Source organism: Drosophila sechellia, chromosome 3R, assembly GCF_004382195.2.
Source record: "Drosophila sechellia strain sech25 chromosome 3R, ASM438219v1, whole genome shotgun sequence".
Taxonomy (NCBI): Eukaryota; Metazoa; Arthropoda; class Insecta; order Diptera; family Drosophilidae; genus Drosophila; species Drosophila sechellia.
In genome coordinates, this window is record NC_045952.1 from 11,211,953 (window position 1) to 11,231,140 (window position 19,188).

Below are 19,188 nucleotides of genomic sequence, written 5' to 3' on the forward strand. Positions count from 1 at the left end.
AATGTTTAATGCAACTGTCATTTTTTGTCATACAGTCTAAGAATAAATATAACATCTATAGGTAATACATATGTATATACTTTCTGTACTTATCAATTACTTGGCCTTAGCCAACCCGATCCTCTTTCCTGTGGCATCGAAAACCGTATAGTATCGGCGCAAAAAGATATCGCCGAGTACCCAAAATCCCCTGTTAATGGGAGCAATGGCCAACACACAGACTGGTTTACGATCCAAAAGCACTTCCATTAAATAATCGCTGGATGTTAGGGGAAATACCATTCCTCCGATGAGAATATTAATATTTGGCAGAGATTCACTTTTGCATGTCACCACAAAATAACCATTTTCTAGCTTAGCTGATAAAGTATTCAGCAGGTTATGATATGTTTGTTGGGGCACCAGAACCAGTGATGTTCCCGTGTCCAATATCGCATTACTTTTCCCACCAATTTGTTGAGTTGCCACTGAAGTTTTGGCTATCTGAAGACTCCAGGTATGCCATTGGCTGACTGGCACATAGTGCAGTTTTCCTTCAAACTTAGATTCATCAAATCCTCCGAAGACTATCTCCCGCGGATGTCGACGGAGGTAAACCGAAAACACGCATTTCTCAACCAATCGCTGTGCACACAGAAGTTCCACAAATGGAGTCGTATTGGACCAGGACAAGACTCCCAGGCCCAAGCCCACTAGTCCATCAAATTTTACGGAACTAAAGGGAAAGTGTTGAAGGAACAGACTTTCCCCGAATGTGAAATAGGGTAACTCAGCTCCAGCAATGTGCATGGTGTCCTTTGATAGATAGCCAACTACTTTTCCCGATCCATATCGCAGGGTGAAGTTTCTTCCATCAGGAATATAACTACTTGATCGAGAAGAGTTGTACTTGCGGTGATTTTGACAAGCCGAATTACTCATCGGACAGTTCACAGAGGGTATCCACGTATTCGAAGATCCCGTGTCAAAGATCACAGTAAAGTTTTGCTTAGGGTTTCCCACGGCTATTGTCCCATAATATTCCATATTGTTGTGCGTCTGTAGCAGCAGCTGAAGTGTTTCGCCTCCTTTGGCTGCACTTCTGGCCATGAAGACTTCACTTCCATTGAAGCTTCTCCTAACGTAAATCGGTACTTTCAGAATTTTTCTAGTAGCAAAGACTAAACTCAGAAACGCGAGCAAGAAACACAAAACGCGAAGCATCTTCTGTGAATTTACTTGGAGAACTGAAAATATTACTCTTAAATTTTTGCGTTACAACTAGAATTGCGCACATGTAACTTTGCAGCTGCTCGAGCTAATTAACTAGGTTAAGGGATAGACCCACAGCTTTTAAATGGTTCTGCATCCTAGCTATTTTTATTTAAAACGAATGCTTTCAATATATGAAAAAATTATATACACGAACTTAGCAAAATGATTTAATTTGGCAACAATTTTAGAAGTTACATAGGAACAGTGAGCTTCAAGTTACAGGTGTACTAAAATTTAAAATGATCGTTTATAAGTTAATACATATAATATAATATATATAATACATATTATAATACATATAATACTTATACGCTGCATTATAAGTTAATACAGATAAGTCTAAGTGGCATACGTAGTGGCAGCGAATCCGATGCGATTGTTGGCCAAGTCGAATTCGGTGCAGAAATGCCGGATGAAGGCATCGCCCAGGATCACTGGCTCGTCGGGAACTTCAGATACCGCCGATATGCAGACTGTCTTGCCTCTGTTGGTCCTCACCTTTAATTTCATCTTGTTACCCTTGACGACGAACTTCTTGCCCGCGATGACAAAGGCGAAGTCGGGTATTTTCTTGGAGCACTTCATCCAACACTCACCGCTGGAGGTAGCGGTGCATCCGATGACCTTGTTGATCTTTTTGTAAATGGCCGTCGGTGCTGTGATCAGAGAAGTTCCGGAATCCACAATGGCCTGCACCGAGCCACTCACTTTGGTGCCGCCCACGTAAATGTCCTGCAGAGTGAACTGCCAGTAACCCTTTTTGGTCACCGGAGTGTATGTGTAGCTATGGGATCCGCTATATGCACTTGTTTTGGAGCTGCCGAAGATTAGGGCACCACCTCGCGCGGAACTGCCGCCGCCCTTCATGCAAATGGCAAACTTGCAACTGGTGATCACATCCTCCGAGCACATGTTCTCCACGAGGGTCTTCACATTGTCCACGGCTATGGATCGATATCCCAGTCCTAGTATACCATCGAAATTGGAGGTCACAAGAGTGGTTCCCGGTTCCTTGGTGGTCATGCCGAAAGTTTGATTTGTCACAGCCAGCCCATCTATTCTCACCGTATCCTTGGCCAGAACTCCTGCCACACTACCTGAACCGTAGGTGATGGCGAAGGATTTCCCATTCTTAACATAGGTACTTGACTTGGCCGGATGATATTGTTTGTGTTTCTTGCAAGCCTTACTCCTGCAATGCGGTCCAGGCACCCAAATATTCGAGCTTCCAGTGTCCGGAAGCACTGTGAACTTCTGCTTGGGTGTACCAATGTTCATTTTGCAGGTATACTCCATGTTCGCCGTGTTTTTCAAAGTGGCCGTTCCAGAAGTCTTGGAAAAACTAAAGCCATATCGATTGGCCAAAAAGGACTTCTCCGATCGCAGGTTGTCGGTGGTTCGCACGAAGTTCTGTTGGAAGTCCAATGGTAAAGTAGCGTAACTTGAACCACTTCTAACGACTGACTCAGTTTTGGCCTTAATTTTCCGATTTGCCTTTCTAGCCAAGTTACGCCTCCTCCTGCTTCTCTTGGCCGCATTTAATCTGCGTTTCCTTTGATTCCTTGATCTGGCAGCCAATCCTGCTCCATGACGAGCACTACTCCGCTGGTTCCTGTGTCCCCTTCTGACCGCCAATGATCTTCTATCAGCGGAATGATTGACTTTCCTCTGCCTGGCCTCGGTCAAAATTACAAAGAGGCAAATGAATGCACACAGCACCAAAATCCTGCATCGCATGCTTTGAGTTTGTTCGAGAAAGTTTAGTAGGTACTAACTCTAATAATTCGGGTGTTATGGGTTTTATAGAGCCCCGTATTCTGTGAAATTTGCTAACCAAGGTCACTGGGGAAACCAGCTGTGGGAATGTTTGGATTTCCTCAGAACGCGTAGGAATAAAAGCAAATAGCAACATATGCAATACGGATAACATGTTAGTTAAGCCTAAAATTAGAACACAAAATATAATTGTCTCGTTGATAAATAAGAAAAGACCTTACTCAACAAAAAAGCACAAGTTCCGCAGTATTAGTATAGTACTTTAAAAACTCGCTTTCCAAAACAAAAAAAAAGTAAATGACACTTGTAAAATATATTAAATTGAATTAATAATTTTGTAAATACAGGTCAATGTCATTTGCCAAAAAAAAATAAGACAATATAAAGACAATAATTTCATGGTAGAGACACACATCAAATTGACGTCTTTCACTGAATAAAATATGTTTTGGCTTTATTTTATTCAGTGAAAGACGTCAATTTGATAAGTAAATTAACGTCATAACTTAGTCTATTAAAAGAATTTGTTTACTCTCGAAATTATATTTTTAGATTAGAGGTATTGACGGCATAAGTGGTCGGGAGAAGTTTCACATTTTCCTTCTTTTTCGTTTAGATGGCGCCAATCTGCAAGGAAAACAATTCAAATAAATGCGTTAGGAGTATGAATATACATCGGCTACTCACTTATTTCATGACGACAGGCGCTACGACCTGCTTCGCAGCTATTGCCAAATAAACATGTAACCAATTTTTCATTTATCACAACTTCTTCACAGACCGGCATGTAAATTGCAGGACATATTTCAGGACATTCCGGTTTTTGCTGCTATCTGAGTTGAGACAAAAAGCAATCCAAAAATAACAATTAGCGAGTTCATTTTTGGAGAAATGTGAGATACATTCTGAACGATCGTGACAACCTGAAGAGCTTATATAGGCATATAGATATACATATGTATATTGAGTTATATAGAACTGGTTCTGAATTCAGCTGTTCAATTTCATTAACGTTTAATAGTGTTCAGATAATACAGTTCAACTCTTTTTTATATGTTCCGCAGCCATTACCTATGTAATCCGAAAAATATTTTACACCCACCGATCATATTCGTAAACTGGTTGAACCGCCTTAACCTTCACTCACTCTGGGATCACTTTAAATGGCAGTAATGCCCGAATGGAAAACGTGCCGCCCGGCTAACAATTATATGTTTGAATTTCAATTTACAGCGATCAGTTTCCAGCACAAATCGATTCGCTTTGACCACCACTTGAACTCCCCAAAGAGATCGTTGCGGCTCCAATCGAAAGTCGGTCATGCCTGCTGTGTGGGTGTGGATGCTCTTGGCGGTCATGAATGTGACACTCGGTCAGTCCATTAGTGACCATGCAGATAATGAGGTGTCGAAACCAATTCCAGAATACTATGGTAGGGCCCAGCCAGAGTCCGGCAGATTTTCGTGTAAGAAGTGTTATCCGTATTTGTACCCAAAAGACAAATACTACGTGCTGCCCAAGAGAACTGCAGAGAGAATACGCCATAATGTCGTATTCCTTGTAAAAGACCGTCGAACGGGACGACCTGTCAAAGTGGCCTTTAGAAACGGCCTTAAAAATAGTAGAAATGTTCGTGTTTTAAAGGCTTTTAATAACAACAATGACCCATGTCGTGCTAAACCAGGCAGATGTGTATATCGCCTTTTCAATCGGAAAACATTTCGCACCTACAAGGCGGACATCAGGACGGGAAGGAAGAATGGCATACGAGTTTCGGTTTTAAAGCTTATCCCCTAAATAAAATATATAAATTTAACAAAGATATGTTAGAAAGTTTATTAGCAATGAACTTTTCCGAAGCCCTTTTTGATACAAATAACCTACAAATACTTTGTGTTACATTTTTGAACGTAAATAGATGCAAGATCTTGAGTACTTTTCTGAGCGATTTTCAAACCAACTTTCTCGTTGCCACAATAAAGCTAAAATAGTGGCAGCGTTCCGTGCTCCCAATACTCAGAGCACCCATTCACTTGGCTGCGACCTGTCGACTGTCATGTCTTTTCGACCGGACCTGGCCAAATGGAAGTTGGCCGACGGGTGGGCGGCGAAGTTGGCCAACGCGATACGCACGCGGTGTCGCCAAGCTGACAGAGCCAAAGATTTATTACATGTGGAGTTCAGAGATTTGCTTGCTGCCTTTTTTTAGCCGAATTAATACACCTTCACGAGACCAAGTCAATCAAAACGCGTACTTACGTTTCACTTTCCCATCGAAAGTAATAAGCGAGAGGCAGGAATGACTTTTTAAGAGGCGATTCTTAGAATGCTGATGAGGATATCTTTCACACATGACCTTTTCATATTGACGCATGGTTTTTTAATTAAAAGCAATTAGAAGCGGTAGAAGAAAATAGTATGAAGCCCTAGGTCGATACCACTCGTAGTAGTTCTTGAAACCCAGATGCACATTTGGATTTTTGCGCTTTTTGGCCTGTTGTGCCCACTATTCATTATGGGACGCCCAAGTTTCGGTCGTCAGAACTGCGAAATACCAAAAATTTTTTCGACTGACTACAAGTGTCCCGAGGTAAGTAATGCTTTATAATGCTTTCATTTGCTTTAATTTAATTTATGTTTATTTTAACAGCAACTAAATTTTATTCGCACCTGATTATACATTGATTATACGTCTGAGAGCGGTTGAGAGCAAAGCACTAAAGTTATTGTTCACAAATATTTATAAATAAAAACCTCACGGAAACCGTTTCAGTCGCCTGTGCTCATCATGGCCAACATGATCGTCAACCTCTCAATAATTTTATTTTTCTTGGGTGGTATTATCCATCTCAATGAAGCCCAGACAACGGATTGTTCGAATTCGTGTATGCTTCGAGCAAGATGCACTCCTTACTACAAGGATCTGGTCTGGTCAGTGGTGAATCGCGTTTGTCGGGTCTTCCAGAACGGTTGCATCTTTGCCAATGAAAACTGCATGAGAGCCAATCGCTGCTTGCCACGTAAGTTGGTCGGAATTTAATTCTAAATTAAGTGGTTCTACATTTATTATGCCTCTAGCCATGGTAGCCACTACAAAGGAGGAGTGTACGAAGGAGAACTACTGTCCAAGGTGGTGTTCCCGGGGAGGTCCGCCGGTCTGCGCATGGTTTCCCTATACGGACAGTAATGGGAATACCGGGGGTCGAAACATGTCATTCGGAAGTCGCTGTCTACTAGACATGTATGCATGCCGTAATGAACAGGGTGAGTTCATTTGTATACCATTCTATACAATTATTATGCAATTTTTGATACTTGCAGCCTATGTCAACGAACCACGGATCGGATCGTGCACATAAAATATTTAAATAAATAATAAAATATTTACCAATATATGCGAGTTAAATCATATGATTTTGTATTTATACAAGTGGTCTTTCATCTTACCCCTTGAACTCACAATAACTTATTGGTCTGGTAATACTACTTTACTTATAATACTTTACTATTACGCTCACAAATATTGCTTATCCATGCAAAAATTTTAAATAAATAAATAAGAACGTCTTTGAGCAGCTGAGAGAACAAAACCTTGATTACACAGCTGGATGTTTATATCTGTAGATAATAATGTAGACTATAAAATCTGGCACGTGATGATAATTACTCATTATTTATGAGTTTAATAACATTTTACTCCCATTCGCTTGTTTTTGTGGAGTTCCAGATCTGAGATTTGCTCGTATCTGAGATTCTTCTAGAGCTTGTACTTTATAATTTCGAATCCGTTTTCAATGACTCAATGCCCCAGTTTTTGTTTGTTACTCATTATCCCAAAATGCTTTAAAAAATGCTTATGGTAAATTGAGCTTGCCCGAAAAAAAGACTATTTTTTAAAAAAGCCTAAAAGTGCACCGTAGTTTATTTGTTATTAAAATAAATTTTTCAAGAATTGCAATGTTTCTTAGCATTATTATCGGAAACACGTGCAAAAAGTATACACCTGCCTGTGCGATCGAAACCTTTGTTCAAGCGACATATGGATTGCGAATCGAGTTCATTGGCTGGCCTACTTCTGGTCAGATATAAAACTAATTTCAATCAGCAGCTGGAGACACTTAACCAGCCCTCGCCCCAACATGAAGTTGATCATCCTGATCGTTTTTTTGGCTCTTCTTGGTCTAGCGAAATCACAGAACTGTAACAATGATTGCTCGAGTATCGGAATTAATTACCTTTGCGGGAAAACTGTGAGGAATGGCAGGGAAATTCGCTGCACCTTCAGGAATCCTTGCGAAATGCATTTGCATGCCTGCCAAAAACGGGAGGGTAAGAGTAAAAATGGAAAACTGACATGAATTTACATACTTATGTACAAATATAAAAATTATTTCACCAGAGTGGAGAAAAGATACAACAGGTCGGTGCACACGCGACTCGGAGGAATGCAGACGGTAGGGGGAAAATTACCAGGCGCAGGAGAAGCAGCTGAATATTTTTAAGAATGTATAAATATTGACACAATTGACAGGGCGAAATATAAAAAGTAAAATTTCTTACAGTCTCTGAAAACTTTTGTGGAATTAAATTTCAATGCGAACTTGGCAAAAAGCGCGAACGGTTGGATAGTAAAAATGAAAATTGTCTGCACGTTGGGCAACAAAATACTTCTCATTTGTGTGCTTCTGGGGATCTTAACAATAGTTGGCGGCCAGCTTTTTTCCTTGAGTGGTAAGTGCTATAAATCCCGCATATGCTCATGTATTTTTGTAGACCATTTGTCCCAGTAGCTCCCAAGAAGTGTCATGATGTGTGTCCCATGGGATATCGGGTTGTGTGTGCCCTGGACGTCCTAGATGGCTGCCTTAGATCCTTTGCCAGCAGTTGTGTGATGCGAATGTATAACTGCAAGTACCAGAAGGGTAAGTCCGAAAAACTGAAACTACAATACTTATCGACTGTTTTTCAGAACTTAAGATTAATGAAGCAAAGTATGTAAGCATATTTTATTAATTTTAATTCCTTTTCTTTATCTCTCTCTCAGATTATCGCATAATAGCGGATAGGGCATGTGAATTTATCAGTAACGACGAACTTCTAGGGATGGACATCTAGCGGCGAAATATGAAAGCTGCTGGGTGCTGTTGTCTGCAGCCAGAGGGCGCCAGCTGTCAACGGCGCACGCGTCGTATACGCGATGCAGGGCGCAGGGAATTGCGCGTGGATGCGAACGGGCAGGATATATACCAGCAGCCAGCAGTGCTGTATTTATGTGTAACTCTCAACTCTCTAGGCACGCGTCACGTCACCTCCGCGAACGAAAATCGCCAGTTTTCCTCCGTTATTTTCCCGGAAAATCCATCCTTTTTGTACGCCATCGTTACTATTTAAATCGCACTAATAAATTATTATAAATCGTATTTTAAGTGTTAACGCCTAGGCCAAGGGTGTTTTGTTTGTGGCAGTGATATTCAACCGAAGAAGTTGGGAAAAGTGGAAAGTCAAAGCTGTTGGCCACAAGTCAAAAATTGTTTGGGCAGGCAGGAGCAGCACAAAGGATATAAACCATTTACATACGAGTGCTGAGTCCTGAGCGCTGAAGGCTGAAAAGTTTTCTCGCTTCGCTATTCAATAACAGGTTGGTATTTATTGATCTGCGAAATTGTTGCTAATTCCCTTGCCTAATTATTTTCCGCGTTGCAATGCCAGCAAATTGCGTATCGTAAATTATGTATAACAACCTATGCGTGTGTTTTGTTGCATATATTTTGGCGTTTGATATTTGCTTACGTGACCTCGAAATGTATTGTTTATTCATTTTATTAAGGAAACTACATATGAAATTAAAAAAGTATTAAATTTGTTTATTAAAAATCAGTCAAGCATGTTTGTAACATCAAAATATGAACTGATTTTCACATAGTTTTCGTGGAATGTCTCAACATTGTATACATTGAGACAAAAACATTTTAAAGCTCCAAATCGGGAGCTTTTGTCAAAGCTTTCTTTACATTTCTCAGCCTACAGTTGATTATTGTGGCTAATTTATTTTAAAATAGATACTATGGTGCATATTTCCTGTACAAAATGTGTATTTGCTGATCCAACTTCAATTTAAAATCCTTTCGTAACATTTGGGAGTATGTCGATAACAAGTAGAGTATTGGAAACTATTTTGTTAAGTTTCCCGTAATAATTTATGTAATAAGTTTGACTCTAACTACTTTTTTCATAAATTAACTAAATAAGATCCCAGCTATCATGGATTTGTGTGAATTTAAAAACGATTGCACTGAATTATTGCGGCGCTAGTATGAACAGGCTATATATTGAATTGACTATCGAAAGTCGAAGCATCGATATTATCAAATTGAAATCGCACTGTGGTCCAGCTCTAGTGTGCAAATTGAATAATAACAATATAATAATGCGTGCAGTGGTGTTCTGATCGGCGGAAAGAGGCAAAGAGCGTTAGCAGTCCGTATTAATGGCACATTAAGTGAAAACAGTAAGTTGTGCTATCATCGCGTTTTGCTGTTGCTGCCACAAACGTTTGTGCGCCTTGTAGATATGTGTGTCCATAGTGTGTATCTGTGCCGATTTGTGTTTGGTTCCCCGCCCACAAGCAAGGCGAATGAACAATAACAACAATGGGGTCCCAGTGCAATGGCAATCAAAGAAATGGAAATTTACCATGAATCAGACTGTCAGTTCGCCAAGTAGCCTCTATCTATCTATCTATCTATGTATCTTTATCATAAGCTGCGTACGATTCCCGGGATCAGTCGAATGAAATCGTCTACACTTAGAGAATTAGCACGTCCAAACATTATCGAAGAGAATTATTTTTGTAACTTAACGATCTTAAAAACGCTTACTTACTAAGTAGACTTACTTGGCTGAAAACTAGTTTATATTTAATTTTCCCTCCATATTAAATTTTAGAAAAATCTACAAAATTCATTTTAAGTAAAGAGTAAAGATCTTTTTATTTGCTCTTTTCTTTTCTCCCCGTGTATCTTCCACTTGAGCAGCCACTCAAAATTGTGCATTGTTCGCATATGCTAAATCTGTGAAATCCGAGAAGCGTGTCTCCAAATTTTCGCTTTGAGTAGGAATCCAGTTCGGTTTACGCTGCGTCCGGTTTCCCAGGATATGGTTTTCATATGGCCAGATTGCGGTGCACTTTCAACCTTTGACTGTGGCATTGGCTCTGGCTTTTCTAGGAATCGCCTGACGCCCCCTCTCGCTGACCTTGACATTTGCCGTTAAAATAGCAGGAACGTTCCGTGTGTGACGTGGTGGGTGGTGGGTGGCAAGGTTGATGGTTGGCCGCGGCACGGGGTATGCGATTCCTGCACGTGGCCCGCGGCATTGACAGCTCTTAAAGTATCACATCAGCAGCTTAAGAGCAGCCCTAAACTAACTAAGTGACATTTAATTTAATTAATAAGCGTGGAGCAAGTGATGCTTATCTAATCTTATCTATAGTACATATTTGTTTAGTATTCAAATCAGCCCTTCACTAAATAGTTACTTTCTTATCGCAACTTACAAGTCAGCCGAGAAACCATGAACTACCTTTTTCAGCAATTAAATTAGAATTTACCAAGTAGAATTTAGAAAGTTAAACGATATTAGACCAAATCTATTACTATTACACATGAAATATATTTATGAGATCACACTGGGTATTTTGTAGTCAGAATCCTCAACGACATTTTTTATTGCCCTATTTTGACGTCACTGTTGGAATGCTTAATTATTGATTTGCGTGTAGGGTTTCTGAAAACTTTATGGTCAACTGGTTAATAAGGAGCGACGGCGGCTGACAAAAACAAAAGCAAAAGTAAGGGGCGGAAATGGGGCTGGGTGGAGCTGGGGATGCGATTGCCGCCCGGCTGACGCAGAATTGATAAAGTGCAGCCATAAACGGCTGCGCGTACTGTTTTCCAAACTTTCCCTTTTCTGCGAAAACATGAAATACAAAGATTGTAGTTATTGTCTCGTTGAGAGATTACTTTTTTCGGCATTGTAATCACAATATTCCCATTGCAGGGTAGAGCAACGAGTTCCTCCGGCCGCGGCTGCTGCTGCTGTTGCTTGGGCACACTTCTGGGCAACGCATTGTCGCCGCCGACCGCAAAGCTGGGCAAAATTATGAACTTGTGTTCCTCGGGCGCAACGGCATCGACCACATCGTTATCGTCCACGGGCCAGGCGGAGAGGAGCGGCGGAGTACCAGGAGGAGGAGCAGAAGGCGGCGGAGGAGGCGGAGGCAGTGGTAACAGCGGCGGCGGCGGCAAAACCAGCGACGTATCCGCCGAGGCCTCAACACTCTGCTTTGCAGGAGGATCGGGCACAGCAGGTGCGATCACTGGAACGGACGAGCTGTCCAACGCCAACAGTCCGGCAAACGGAGCAGGAGGAGCAAGTGGATCAACCGGCAGTGCACAACAGCCGACTGGCAGCAACGGACACAGCCACCTTCACAACGAAAACAACGCAAACATGCCGCCCGAAACGCGTCCCAAAATGGTGACCGTCAAGCATCCGGAGTCCAACAAGCCCAAGCCCACCACCAAGAAAAGCAAGCCGATCCAGGCCGACCAGGATGTCATCAAGGCGCTGCAGCGGTGCCGTGATGAAGGCAAGTACTTTGCCTATACTATTATCATACGCATATTTCCGTTTCAATTTAATATTTTTCTGGATGAAATAAGAATCATGGCGCATGAAGCTTTGTCCCTTGCCGCCGACCTCAAAATTAACTTGCAAATATATATATTAAAACTATACATAGTAGAATTGGAATAGATGCTAGTCTTTACAAACAAACAAAATTATATGATTTACTCAAAAATTCATTTTACAAATTTGAATTGGTTTATAAGATGAATTAAGTGAATCACTTCATACAACCATGTAATGATTTTATATGCTCCCCACAGGCATCAAGCGCTTGGACTTGAGCAAATCTTCGATCACGGTGATCCCCAGCACAGTGAAGGAGTGCGTCCATCTCACGGAACTTTATCTGTATAGCAATAAGATCGGTCAACTTCCGCCGGAAATCGGCTGTCTGGTGAGCCTACGTAACCTTGCACTCAACGAGAACTCGCTGACCTCGCTGCCGGAGTCCCTGCAAAACTGCAGCCAACTGAAGGTGCTGGATCTGCGACACAATAAGCTGGCGGAGATTCCGTCAGTTATTTACCGTCTGCGCAGCCTGACCACTCTTTACCTGCGCTTCAACCGAATCACCGCCGTGGCAGACGATCTGCGCCAGCTGGTCAACCTGACCATGTTGAGTCTGCGGGAGAACAAGATCCGGGAGTTGGGCAGCGCCATCGGCGCGCTGGTCAACCTAACTACGCTGGACGTTTCGCACAACCATTTGGAACACCTGCCCGAGGACATCGGCAACTGTGTAAACCTCAGCGCTCTCGACCTGCAGCACAACGAACTGCTGGACATACCCGATAGTATTGGAAATCTGAAATCCCTGGTGCGGCTGGGCATGCGATACAATCGATTAAGTAGCGTGCCGGCCACTTTGAAAAACTGCAAGAGCATGGACGAGTTCAACGTGGAGGGTAATGGCATAACCCAGCTGCCAGACGGCATGCTGGCCAGCTTGAGCGGATTAACCACCATCACTCTGTCGAGAAATCAGTTTGCAAGTTATCCTACTGGCGGTCCAGCGCAGTTCACCAATGTCTATAGCATTAACTTGGAGCACAATCGGATCGATAAGATTCCATATGGGATCTTCTCGAGGGCCAAGGGTCTCACCAAATTAAACATGAAGGAGAACATGCTAACGGCTTTACCATTAGACATCGGCACTTGGGTTAACATGGTGGAGCTGAATCTGGCCACAAATGCGCTACAGAAACTGCCCGATGATATCATGAACCTGCAAAACCTTGAGATACTCATCCTGTCAAACAACATGCTCAAGAAGATTCCGAATACAATTGGAAATTTGCGAAGGCTAAGGATACTGGACCTGGAGGAGAACCGCATTGAGGTGCTGCCGCACGAGATTGGACTACTGCACGAGCTCCAACGTTTGATCCTGCAAACCAATCAAATCACCATGCTGCCGCGTAGCATCGGCCACCTGGGCAACCTGACTCACCTGTCTGTAAGCGAGAATAACCTGCAGTTCCTGCCCGAGGAGATTGGTTCGCTAGAGAGCCTTGAGAATCTGTACATCAACCAGAATCCCGGCTTGGAGAAGCTGCCATTTGAACTGGCTTTGTGTCAAAATCTAAAATATCTGAACATTGACAAGTGCCCGCTGAGCACTATTCCGCCAGAAATTCAAGCTGGCGGGCCATCGCTGGTGCTGCAGTGGCTCAAGATGCACTCGCCATACCGCCAGATGTGAGATGTGGACGGCGTTTGGCGCACCGTCTACGTGGGCAGCGACTGCTACTACCAGTACGAGCTGCAGACGGTGAACCAGGCGCCCGGTGCTGGTGGCAACGGTGGTGGAGGAGCAGCGGCAGCAGGAGGATCTGCATCCAGAAGCAGCGACCGTCGCTAACGGTGCGATCTCAGCTAACGGGCAAGATCCCGTCCCCATCCTTTATACCATGCATTAAGGGAGAAAGCCAAGATAGATAGGCGTTTTAGTTGAAATCTTTCTAAAGCGGGATACGATTGATAAAGGTTCTAGTTTTTTTATTTTAATTATTTGACAAAGCACACTTGATATCAGCTACTTTCCCAAAGCGATTCTAATTGCTAACCTTCTACTCAGGCTGGCTCCCTTAACCCGACTGGAGTGCGTTGGCTGACAAAACGATAGCTTTAAAACGTTATACCAATGTCCCGCGTATTATAAACTGCCCCGATTTGCTTTTTGTTCTTTCTGTGTTCAATCACACTTCAGAGTCCGCACTTTAGGTTCTAATTTAACTCATGCTTCCAAGCTAGTCAAAAATGTAACACGCGAAACGAAACGAAAGTAAATTGAAAGCTTTAAATCTTCTGTTCTGTTTTTGGTCAAGGATGCAGAAAACCTAACGTTCAAAACTTCAAAAAACAAAAAAAAAAAAAACACGCAAGCGCCAAGGAATTGTTTGAAAAAATTTAAAACTAAAAACAAAAAGTGGTTAAGAAATTATTAATCTGTATACACATTAATCGTAGTCGTATTTTGTAAAAGCAAGCGCAAAAAAGAAGCAACAAGTATTAAACTGTGTGTAATTTGTTTAAATAAGAAAATTGCAATGTTTTTTTGTGGCTCCTCCAGGCAAGCTTACATTTTTCGCAAATGTAAGGTAGTGCAGCATTTTGTATGTTAGTCTAAGCTAAAAATAACCACGTCAAGTACTAAGCCATCTGCACATTGGGCTAATGGCATTAAACTAGCAAAAACTAACGTTGTATACTTTATTATTTTAATGTCGGTGTGTCTGTAATTGATTTGTATGAATATTAAGATGATTTAAATGCATTTAGTTATCATAACCATAATCAACGATATTTGTATGGCAAGTAAAAAGAGCTAGGCGTAAATGAATATTGAATAATGCCACCTAACTGATAAGCGCAAAAGATATCTAGAGATAACATGGACTCTGAGTTGCTGTTCTTCTAGTGAAGTTGGATTAAACACTACTTATAAAAGAATGAAGAAAGTGTTCTGACGCGATAACAAACAATTGAATGTTTAACAGAGATGATGGTTTATTTACTAAGTGTTATTTCTGTTCAATAACTATAGTTTTCTGCTGTCAAAACACTTTTGTTCGGCATCTTTTAGCTCCGATCTGCCATTATGGTACTACTCCATTGAATCAGCTCAAAAAGAAGTTACAAATTCGATTTATTTATTTTTATATCGTAAGCATAAAACGGGAGAATAATACCATTTAGAACAACTCCCCCCAACATTGCAACGCAAATGGGCTTTACATTTTAAAGAAATCTTTAAAGAATCAATAAATCAACGAAGCTAACTTTAAATGTTTTACATCCATACAAACATATTTACACTATACACGTACGATCAACTTTTACACATCTATTTTTTGAGAAAACACTCGAGATCTACGCGTACATATTGATTTCAGGACTCCGTGAGATATGTACATATATTTTTCAAACAAACTGTATGCGGCAGGGTAAACTAATCTGGCAAACGTAATTAAATTACAACAAAAATTGTCTAATAATATGAGAAAAAAAGAGTATATTTCCAACGGTACAAAAATAAAAACGTAAATGTAACAGAAATACAAATAAATGTTAAACTAATAATCGCACACTAGATTAATGAAAACACAAACAAACACACGGTGCATATTCAGAACCAGAGTTTGGCGAAATTTCGAGCCAATCGCAAATAGAAACAATAAATGTTAATTGAGGTCAAGTTAAATGAAAGTGAAATGTACAAGTTATATGGTAAAGATGATTAAGTCAAGCATAATGATACTCCTAAAACAAAAAGCATATTTAAGCATACCTACATATTTGCAAAATAAAAGAAAACAAAATGTTAAACTACTTCAATCTCTTCTGCTCAAGATCTGCTTATACGAGCTTAGTTTTATAGCAGTCTACTTTATTCAAGCTGGCAATGCCGTATGCCACCGTTATTGGATGATCGCCCAGTTGGTACCCTCGGTTTACGAATGGCTATCTATTTTGGTGTTACCTTTTTACTCTGGGAATTTACCCAAAAGTTGTTTGTTTTTTTTAGTTTGGGCTTAGGGTATATTCCTACGAATTTGTTTGAAAAAAAAAACGAATGATATTAAAAGGTCAAGCCCAAACTTTATTTAATTATACATTCGTTTTAATTTATAATTTATAAGTGCTCTAAATAACCAGTTAATGGGCTGCATTTGAAATCATCTTGTAATAAAAGGCACTAATGGATTTTTATGAGATACAGATACAGGAACGAAGAAAAATGCAGGAACATATGCGTCCCATACACCCACCCGACCGAATCCGAGGTACCTGCTGAAAACAGATGGTTGTGGTTCTTTGTACTCGAAGCAGGTGATAATAAAGGCGCAATAGTAGCCCAGTCAGTTGACAAAACAAATCGAAAGCAGAAGTACCGACAGGGGCCATTAGTCCAGATCCTCCAGGTAGGCATAAATACATATCTATACGGGAATTACTGGCAGAATACGGCGCACAGAGGAAAATGAGAGAGGCGTGAAAGGTCAACGCTATCCGTAGTCCGCTTTGTTTTCGGCCTACATCGTGATTCAGAGGGAACACAGAGAGTACTAAAAGTGCGTATTATACACGATTACGATGACCGGAAGATAAGCCAGTCACTGCGAATTCCCTGTCCATAAATGCTGACCCGTCAGCTGTCCAGTGTTCAGTGATCTTTCAGAACCGAATCGTTATACTTGCAGTCAAGCCATGAAGACCTTTCACTCCCTACTATTTGCCCTGATTTTGACCCTCCTGAGCCTGGACCCCTCTTCTGGTTACTCCCCCCGAGAAGATGAGCGTGTAATTAGAGAATATAAGCGAGAGCAGGAGCTAAATCACGCCAAGATCGCCAGAGACTTGGTGCATCGCGCCAATTGGGCGGCTGTGGGAAGTCTCTCCACCAACGAACGGGTGAAAGGGTATCCCATGGTCAACATTATATCCATAGACGACAGCGATGCTAGTAACAAGTCCACTGGACGCATTCGATTCCTGCTAACCGATTTGGACTTCACTGGTCCCGACTGGCAGAATGACAACAAGGTCACACTCCTGTTCAGTGACGAGCAGACCCTCAGGTGCAAGGAGGACGGAAAGGATCCCATGGAGCCCACATGTTCCCGCTCCATGATCAGTGGACAGGTGAACAAGGTATGTAAAGTTGAGTAAATCCTATTTGAAAATGGATTAAGAATATTTCGGATATATATTTGTAGATGGATCCGAGCGACAAAAGCTATCAGCCATCGCTGGATGCCTATGTGAGGCGTCATCCAGCTGCCATCAACTGGGTAAAAGGTTAGTACCGACATTATCTATTAATTGCCAACTTGGTGAAAGCGAACCTCATCAAGAGCTCGATAAGAAAATGTCTAAGTATGTATATACTAATAATAAATACATTGTTACTTTTACAGCCCACAATTTCTACCTTTGCGAACTGGAAATCAGCAACATCTTTGTTCTGGACTTCTATGGAGGTCCTCACAAAGTGAGCGCCTCTGACTATTACGCTGTTTCGAATTGATGATCTCCTCCAGAAGGAAACAACTTGACGCCTCATATACTTTGTCAACAAATTAAATGATAAGCATATTTGCACAACGTGTCTGCCACAAAGGAAAAGAATGAAGACAAAAGACATTTTCGAAAGCCACTTATCAGTTGAGCTCTGTGATTTCACTCGATAGAACAATAACTTTGATATAAATAAAAATACATTCCGTTGAAGTACTCCGACATGCTGAAATGTATTGTTTTTAACTAAGGGTTTTCATCTTTAGGAGAGCTGACTATAAGATTCAAGCTCCTCAGCAACAGTATATACTCTAAATACAATACAATACAATGTACATTATTTATGTGTACATATACATTACTTTTTAGTTTTATACATTAGGCGTTAAAATTCTCTTACCTATTATACTTATGTTCTTACGTCTGATAGCAAACTAAATCCATGCACATAAACCATTCGAAAGTATATAAAACCTTTAAAGTGGTTAATTTGTATGTATATTTTAAACGCAGTTTTTCAAAGTTAGTCGATATAAATGTAGTGGCGCAACGCCGTGGATTAGTCTTTCAAGGGGTTTACAGTGGTTCCATCTAGGTACCGGGCACCTTGCACAAGGTGGCATCGATCTTCTGCAGCTGCGGCAGGATGTCGCGCAGTTTGGAGCGGTAGCGAACATCCTTGGCCAGTGGATTGTACTCCAGGTAGATGGTCTGCAGCGACTTATTCACCTTCAACAGCTCTATGTCCTTCCAGTCATCGACTCCGTTGTGGTTCAGCCACAGCTCTTCGAGCAGTTCCAGCTTCTCCAGATTAGCAATGCCCTTCAACCGGTTCTTGGCCAAGTCGAGGGTCTCCAATTTGGTGTTCTCAGAGAGGTTTTCAATGGTTTCCACTCCGTTTTCCGAAACGTAGAGTTCGCGGAGGTTGGCAAGCTTTTCTAGATTCTCGATTTTTACAATGCGGTTGGCCTGCAGACTGAGTATCTCTAAATTGACCAGTGTGTCCAAGTTCTCGATCTTTGCTATCTTATTTTTGCCCAGGAAGAGCTGTCGTAGATTCACCAGCATTTCGATGTTTTCGATCTTCTTCAGTTTGTTATCCCCCAACTCCAGCATGGTCAGATTGGTGAGCATCTCCAGGTTCTCGATTTGGGTTATCCGGTTCGACACAAAGTAGACCTTCTCCAGATTGACCAGCTTGTCCAGGTTCTCTATCTTTGTCAGACGATTGAAGCTGATGTCCAGCACCTCCAGTTGGGTCAAGTCGTCCAAATTCTCAATCTGGGTGATCTGGTTGTCATATAGCTCCAGCTCAATCAGTGTTTTCAGGCTGGACAAGTTCTCGATCTTCTTGATCAGATTCCAGCGCAGGAACAGGCGTTCGATACGAGTGAGCGGCTCGAAGTTCTCCAGCTTCTCGATCCGGCGGTGATTCAGATCGAGCTCGTAGCAGTCCGGATCGATGGTGATTATATCCTCAATGGAAGCCACATCCTCGGCGGGAATCACCTGGATTCCGGACACCGTTTTGGCGGCTTCCGGTTCGTTCATCGCACGATCAGCATCGCCCATGACGGCTTTTCTTTTTTATAAATCAAAATGACTTCCGAAAATTAAACGCTGACTTGACTTGTTTATTCCGCTGCTCAGGGTGTTGAACAAAGTGGGGTGACTTTCTTTAATGTAATATGACGTCAAAGCTTGACACTGTTACAAAAGCAAGAACACATGGTAAGTATTTATTAAAATATTTAGTTAATATACATAAGATAAGTCTAAACTAACTGTATACTCCCTCTTGTCTAACTGGTTCAATATATTCGTCACCTTACAAGCTTACCGGCACTTTAAAACTATTTCTGCTAGAGATGTGCACCTAAGAACACGCTGCTAAACGTGTATTATTATATATTTAACATATAATGTAAATGTAAAAAATATGTT

General features: G+C 41.4%; 10 protein-coding genes and 1 long non-coding RNA gene across 13 annotated transcripts; 6 read left to right on the forward strand and 5 right to left on the reverse strand.

The window, feature by feature from the left end:
* Positions 1–84: 84 nt before the first annotated feature.
* On the reverse strand, positions 85–1,325 carry LOC6616757 (cathepsin D). Its single transcript, XM_002041058.2, has one exon. The coding sequence runs from the start codon at positions 1,201–1,203 to the stop codon at positions 97–99; it is 1,107 nt and encodes a 368-aa protein (XP_002041094.1). The 5' UTR covers positions 1,204–1,325; the 3' UTR covers positions 85–96.
* An 83-nt stretch (positions 1,326–1,408) lies between these two features.
* On the reverse strand, positions 1,409–3,307 carry LOC6616758 (lysosomal aspartic protease). Its single transcript, XM_002041059.2, has one exon. The coding sequence runs from the start codon at positions 2,989–2,991 to the stop codon at positions 1,594–1,596; it is 1,398 nt and encodes a 465-aa protein (XP_002041095.1). The 5' UTR covers positions 2,992–3,307; the 3' UTR covers positions 1,409–1,593.
* Positions 3,308–3,424: 117 nt separating this feature from the next.
* LOC116801642 lies at positions 3,425–3,916 on the reverse strand. The gene is given in 2 exon segments (XM_032722480.1): positions 3,425–3,657; positions 3,718–3,916. Coding segments are annotated over 2 exon segments (213 nt in total). The 5' UTR covers positions 3,818–3,916; the 3' UTR covers positions 3,425–3,544.
* Positions 3,917–4,334: 418 nt separating this feature from the next.
* On the forward strand, positions 4,335–5,113 carry LOC116801635. The gene has a single exon (XM_032722465.1). The coding sequence runs from the start codon at positions 4,351–4,353 to the stop codon at positions 4,825–4,827; it is 477 nt and encodes a 158-aa protein (XP_032578356.1). The 5' UTR covers positions 4,335–4,350; the 3' UTR covers positions 4,828–5,113.
* A 669-nt stretch (positions 5,114–5,782) lies between these two features.
* Positions 5,783–6,425, forward strand: LOC6616759 (salivary glue protein Sgs-5). Its single transcript, XM_002041060.2, has 3 exons — positions 5,783–6,050; positions 6,109–6,294; positions 6,352–6,425. Exons 1-3 carry the CDS (start codon positions 5,819–5,821, stop codon positions 6,387–6,389), a joined length of 456 nt encoding a protein of 151 aa, XP_002041096.1. The 5' UTR covers positions 5,783–5,818; the 3' UTR covers positions 6,390–6,425.
* Positions 6,426–7,085: 660 nt separating this feature from the next.
* Positions 7,086–7,490, forward strand: LOC116801634. Its single transcript, XM_032722464.1, has 2 exons — positions 7,086–7,359; positions 7,430–7,490. Exons 1-2 carry the CDS (start codon positions 7,170–7,172, stop codon positions 7,486–7,488), a joined length of 249 nt encoding a protein of 82 aa, XP_032578355.1. The 5' UTR covers positions 7,086–7,169; the 3' UTR covers positions 7,489–7,490.
* LOC116801636 lies at positions 7,138–7,679 on the reverse strand. Its single transcript, XR_004362138.1, has 4 exons — positions 7,591–7,679; positions 7,399–7,518; positions 7,266–7,342; positions 7,138–7,211 (listed from the first exon to the last, which is right to left on the reverse strand). It is a non-coding gene; the product is annotated as an uncharacterized LOC116801636 (long non-coding RNA).
* Positions 7,601–8,450, forward strand: LOC6616760 (turripeptide Gsg9.2). 2 transcript variants are annotated; one of them, XM_032722461.1, is made up of 3 exons: positions 7,601–7,761; positions 7,818–7,952; positions 8,075–8,450. In XM_032722461.1, the coding sequence occupies exons 1-3, from the start codon at positions 7,665–7,667 to the stop codon at positions 8,143–8,145; spliced, it is 303 nt and encodes a 100-aa protein (XP_032578352.1). In that variant the 5' UTR covers positions 7,601–7,664; the 3' UTR covers positions 8,146–8,450. The 2 variants fall into 2 exon arrangements, with proteins under 2 accessions (XP_032578352.1, XP_032578354.1); XM_032722463.1 differs by having other exon boundaries at positions 7,608–7,761; positions 7,821–7,952.
* Positions 8,451–9,430: 980 nt separating this feature from the next.
* Positions 9,431–15,555, forward strand: LOC6616762 (leucine-rich repeat protein soc-2 homolog). The gene is made up of 3 exons (XM_032722459.1): positions 9,431–9,538; positions 11,089–11,680; positions 11,982–15,555. The coding sequence occupies exons 2-3, from the start codon at positions 11,191–11,193 to the stop codon at positions 13,424–13,426; spliced, it is 1,935 nt and encodes a 644-aa protein (XP_032578350.1). The 5' UTR covers positions 9,431–9,538; positions 11,089–11,190; the 3' UTR covers positions 13,427–15,555.
* A 486-nt stretch (positions 15,556–16,041) lies between these two features.
* On the forward strand, positions 16,042–17,466 carry LOC6616763 (protein CREG1). Of its 2 annotated transcripts, XM_002041064.2 has the most exons (4): positions 16,042–16,148; positions 16,428–16,878; positions 16,944–17,025; positions 17,145–17,466. In XM_002041064.2, the coding sequence occupies exons 2-4, from the start codon at positions 16,435–16,437 to the stop codon at positions 17,252–17,254; spliced, it is 636 nt and encodes a 211-aa protein (XP_002041100.1). In that variant the 5' UTR covers positions 16,042–16,148; positions 16,428–16,434; the 3' UTR covers positions 17,255–17,466. The 2 variants fall into 2 exon arrangements, with proteins under 2 accessions (XP_002041100.1, XP_032578351.1); XM_032722460.1 differs by lacking the exons at positions 16,042–16,148; positions 16,944–17,025 and having other exon boundaries at positions 16,386–16,878; positions 17,145–17,222.
* Positions 17,467–17,719: 253 nt separating this feature from the next.
* Positions 17,720–19,061, reverse strand: LOC6616764 (protein phosphatase 1 regulatory subunit 7). Its single transcript, XM_002041065.2, has 2 exons — positions 19,030–19,061; positions 17,720–18,951 (listed from the first exon to the last, which is right to left on the reverse strand). Exon 2 carries the CDS (start codon positions 18,814–18,816, stop codon positions 17,836–17,838), a length of 981 nt encoding a protein of 326 aa, XP_002041101.1. The 5' UTR covers positions 18,817–18,951; positions 19,030–19,061; the 3' UTR covers positions 17,720–17,835.
* Between the last annotated feature and the right edge of the window lie 127 nt (positions 19,062–19,188).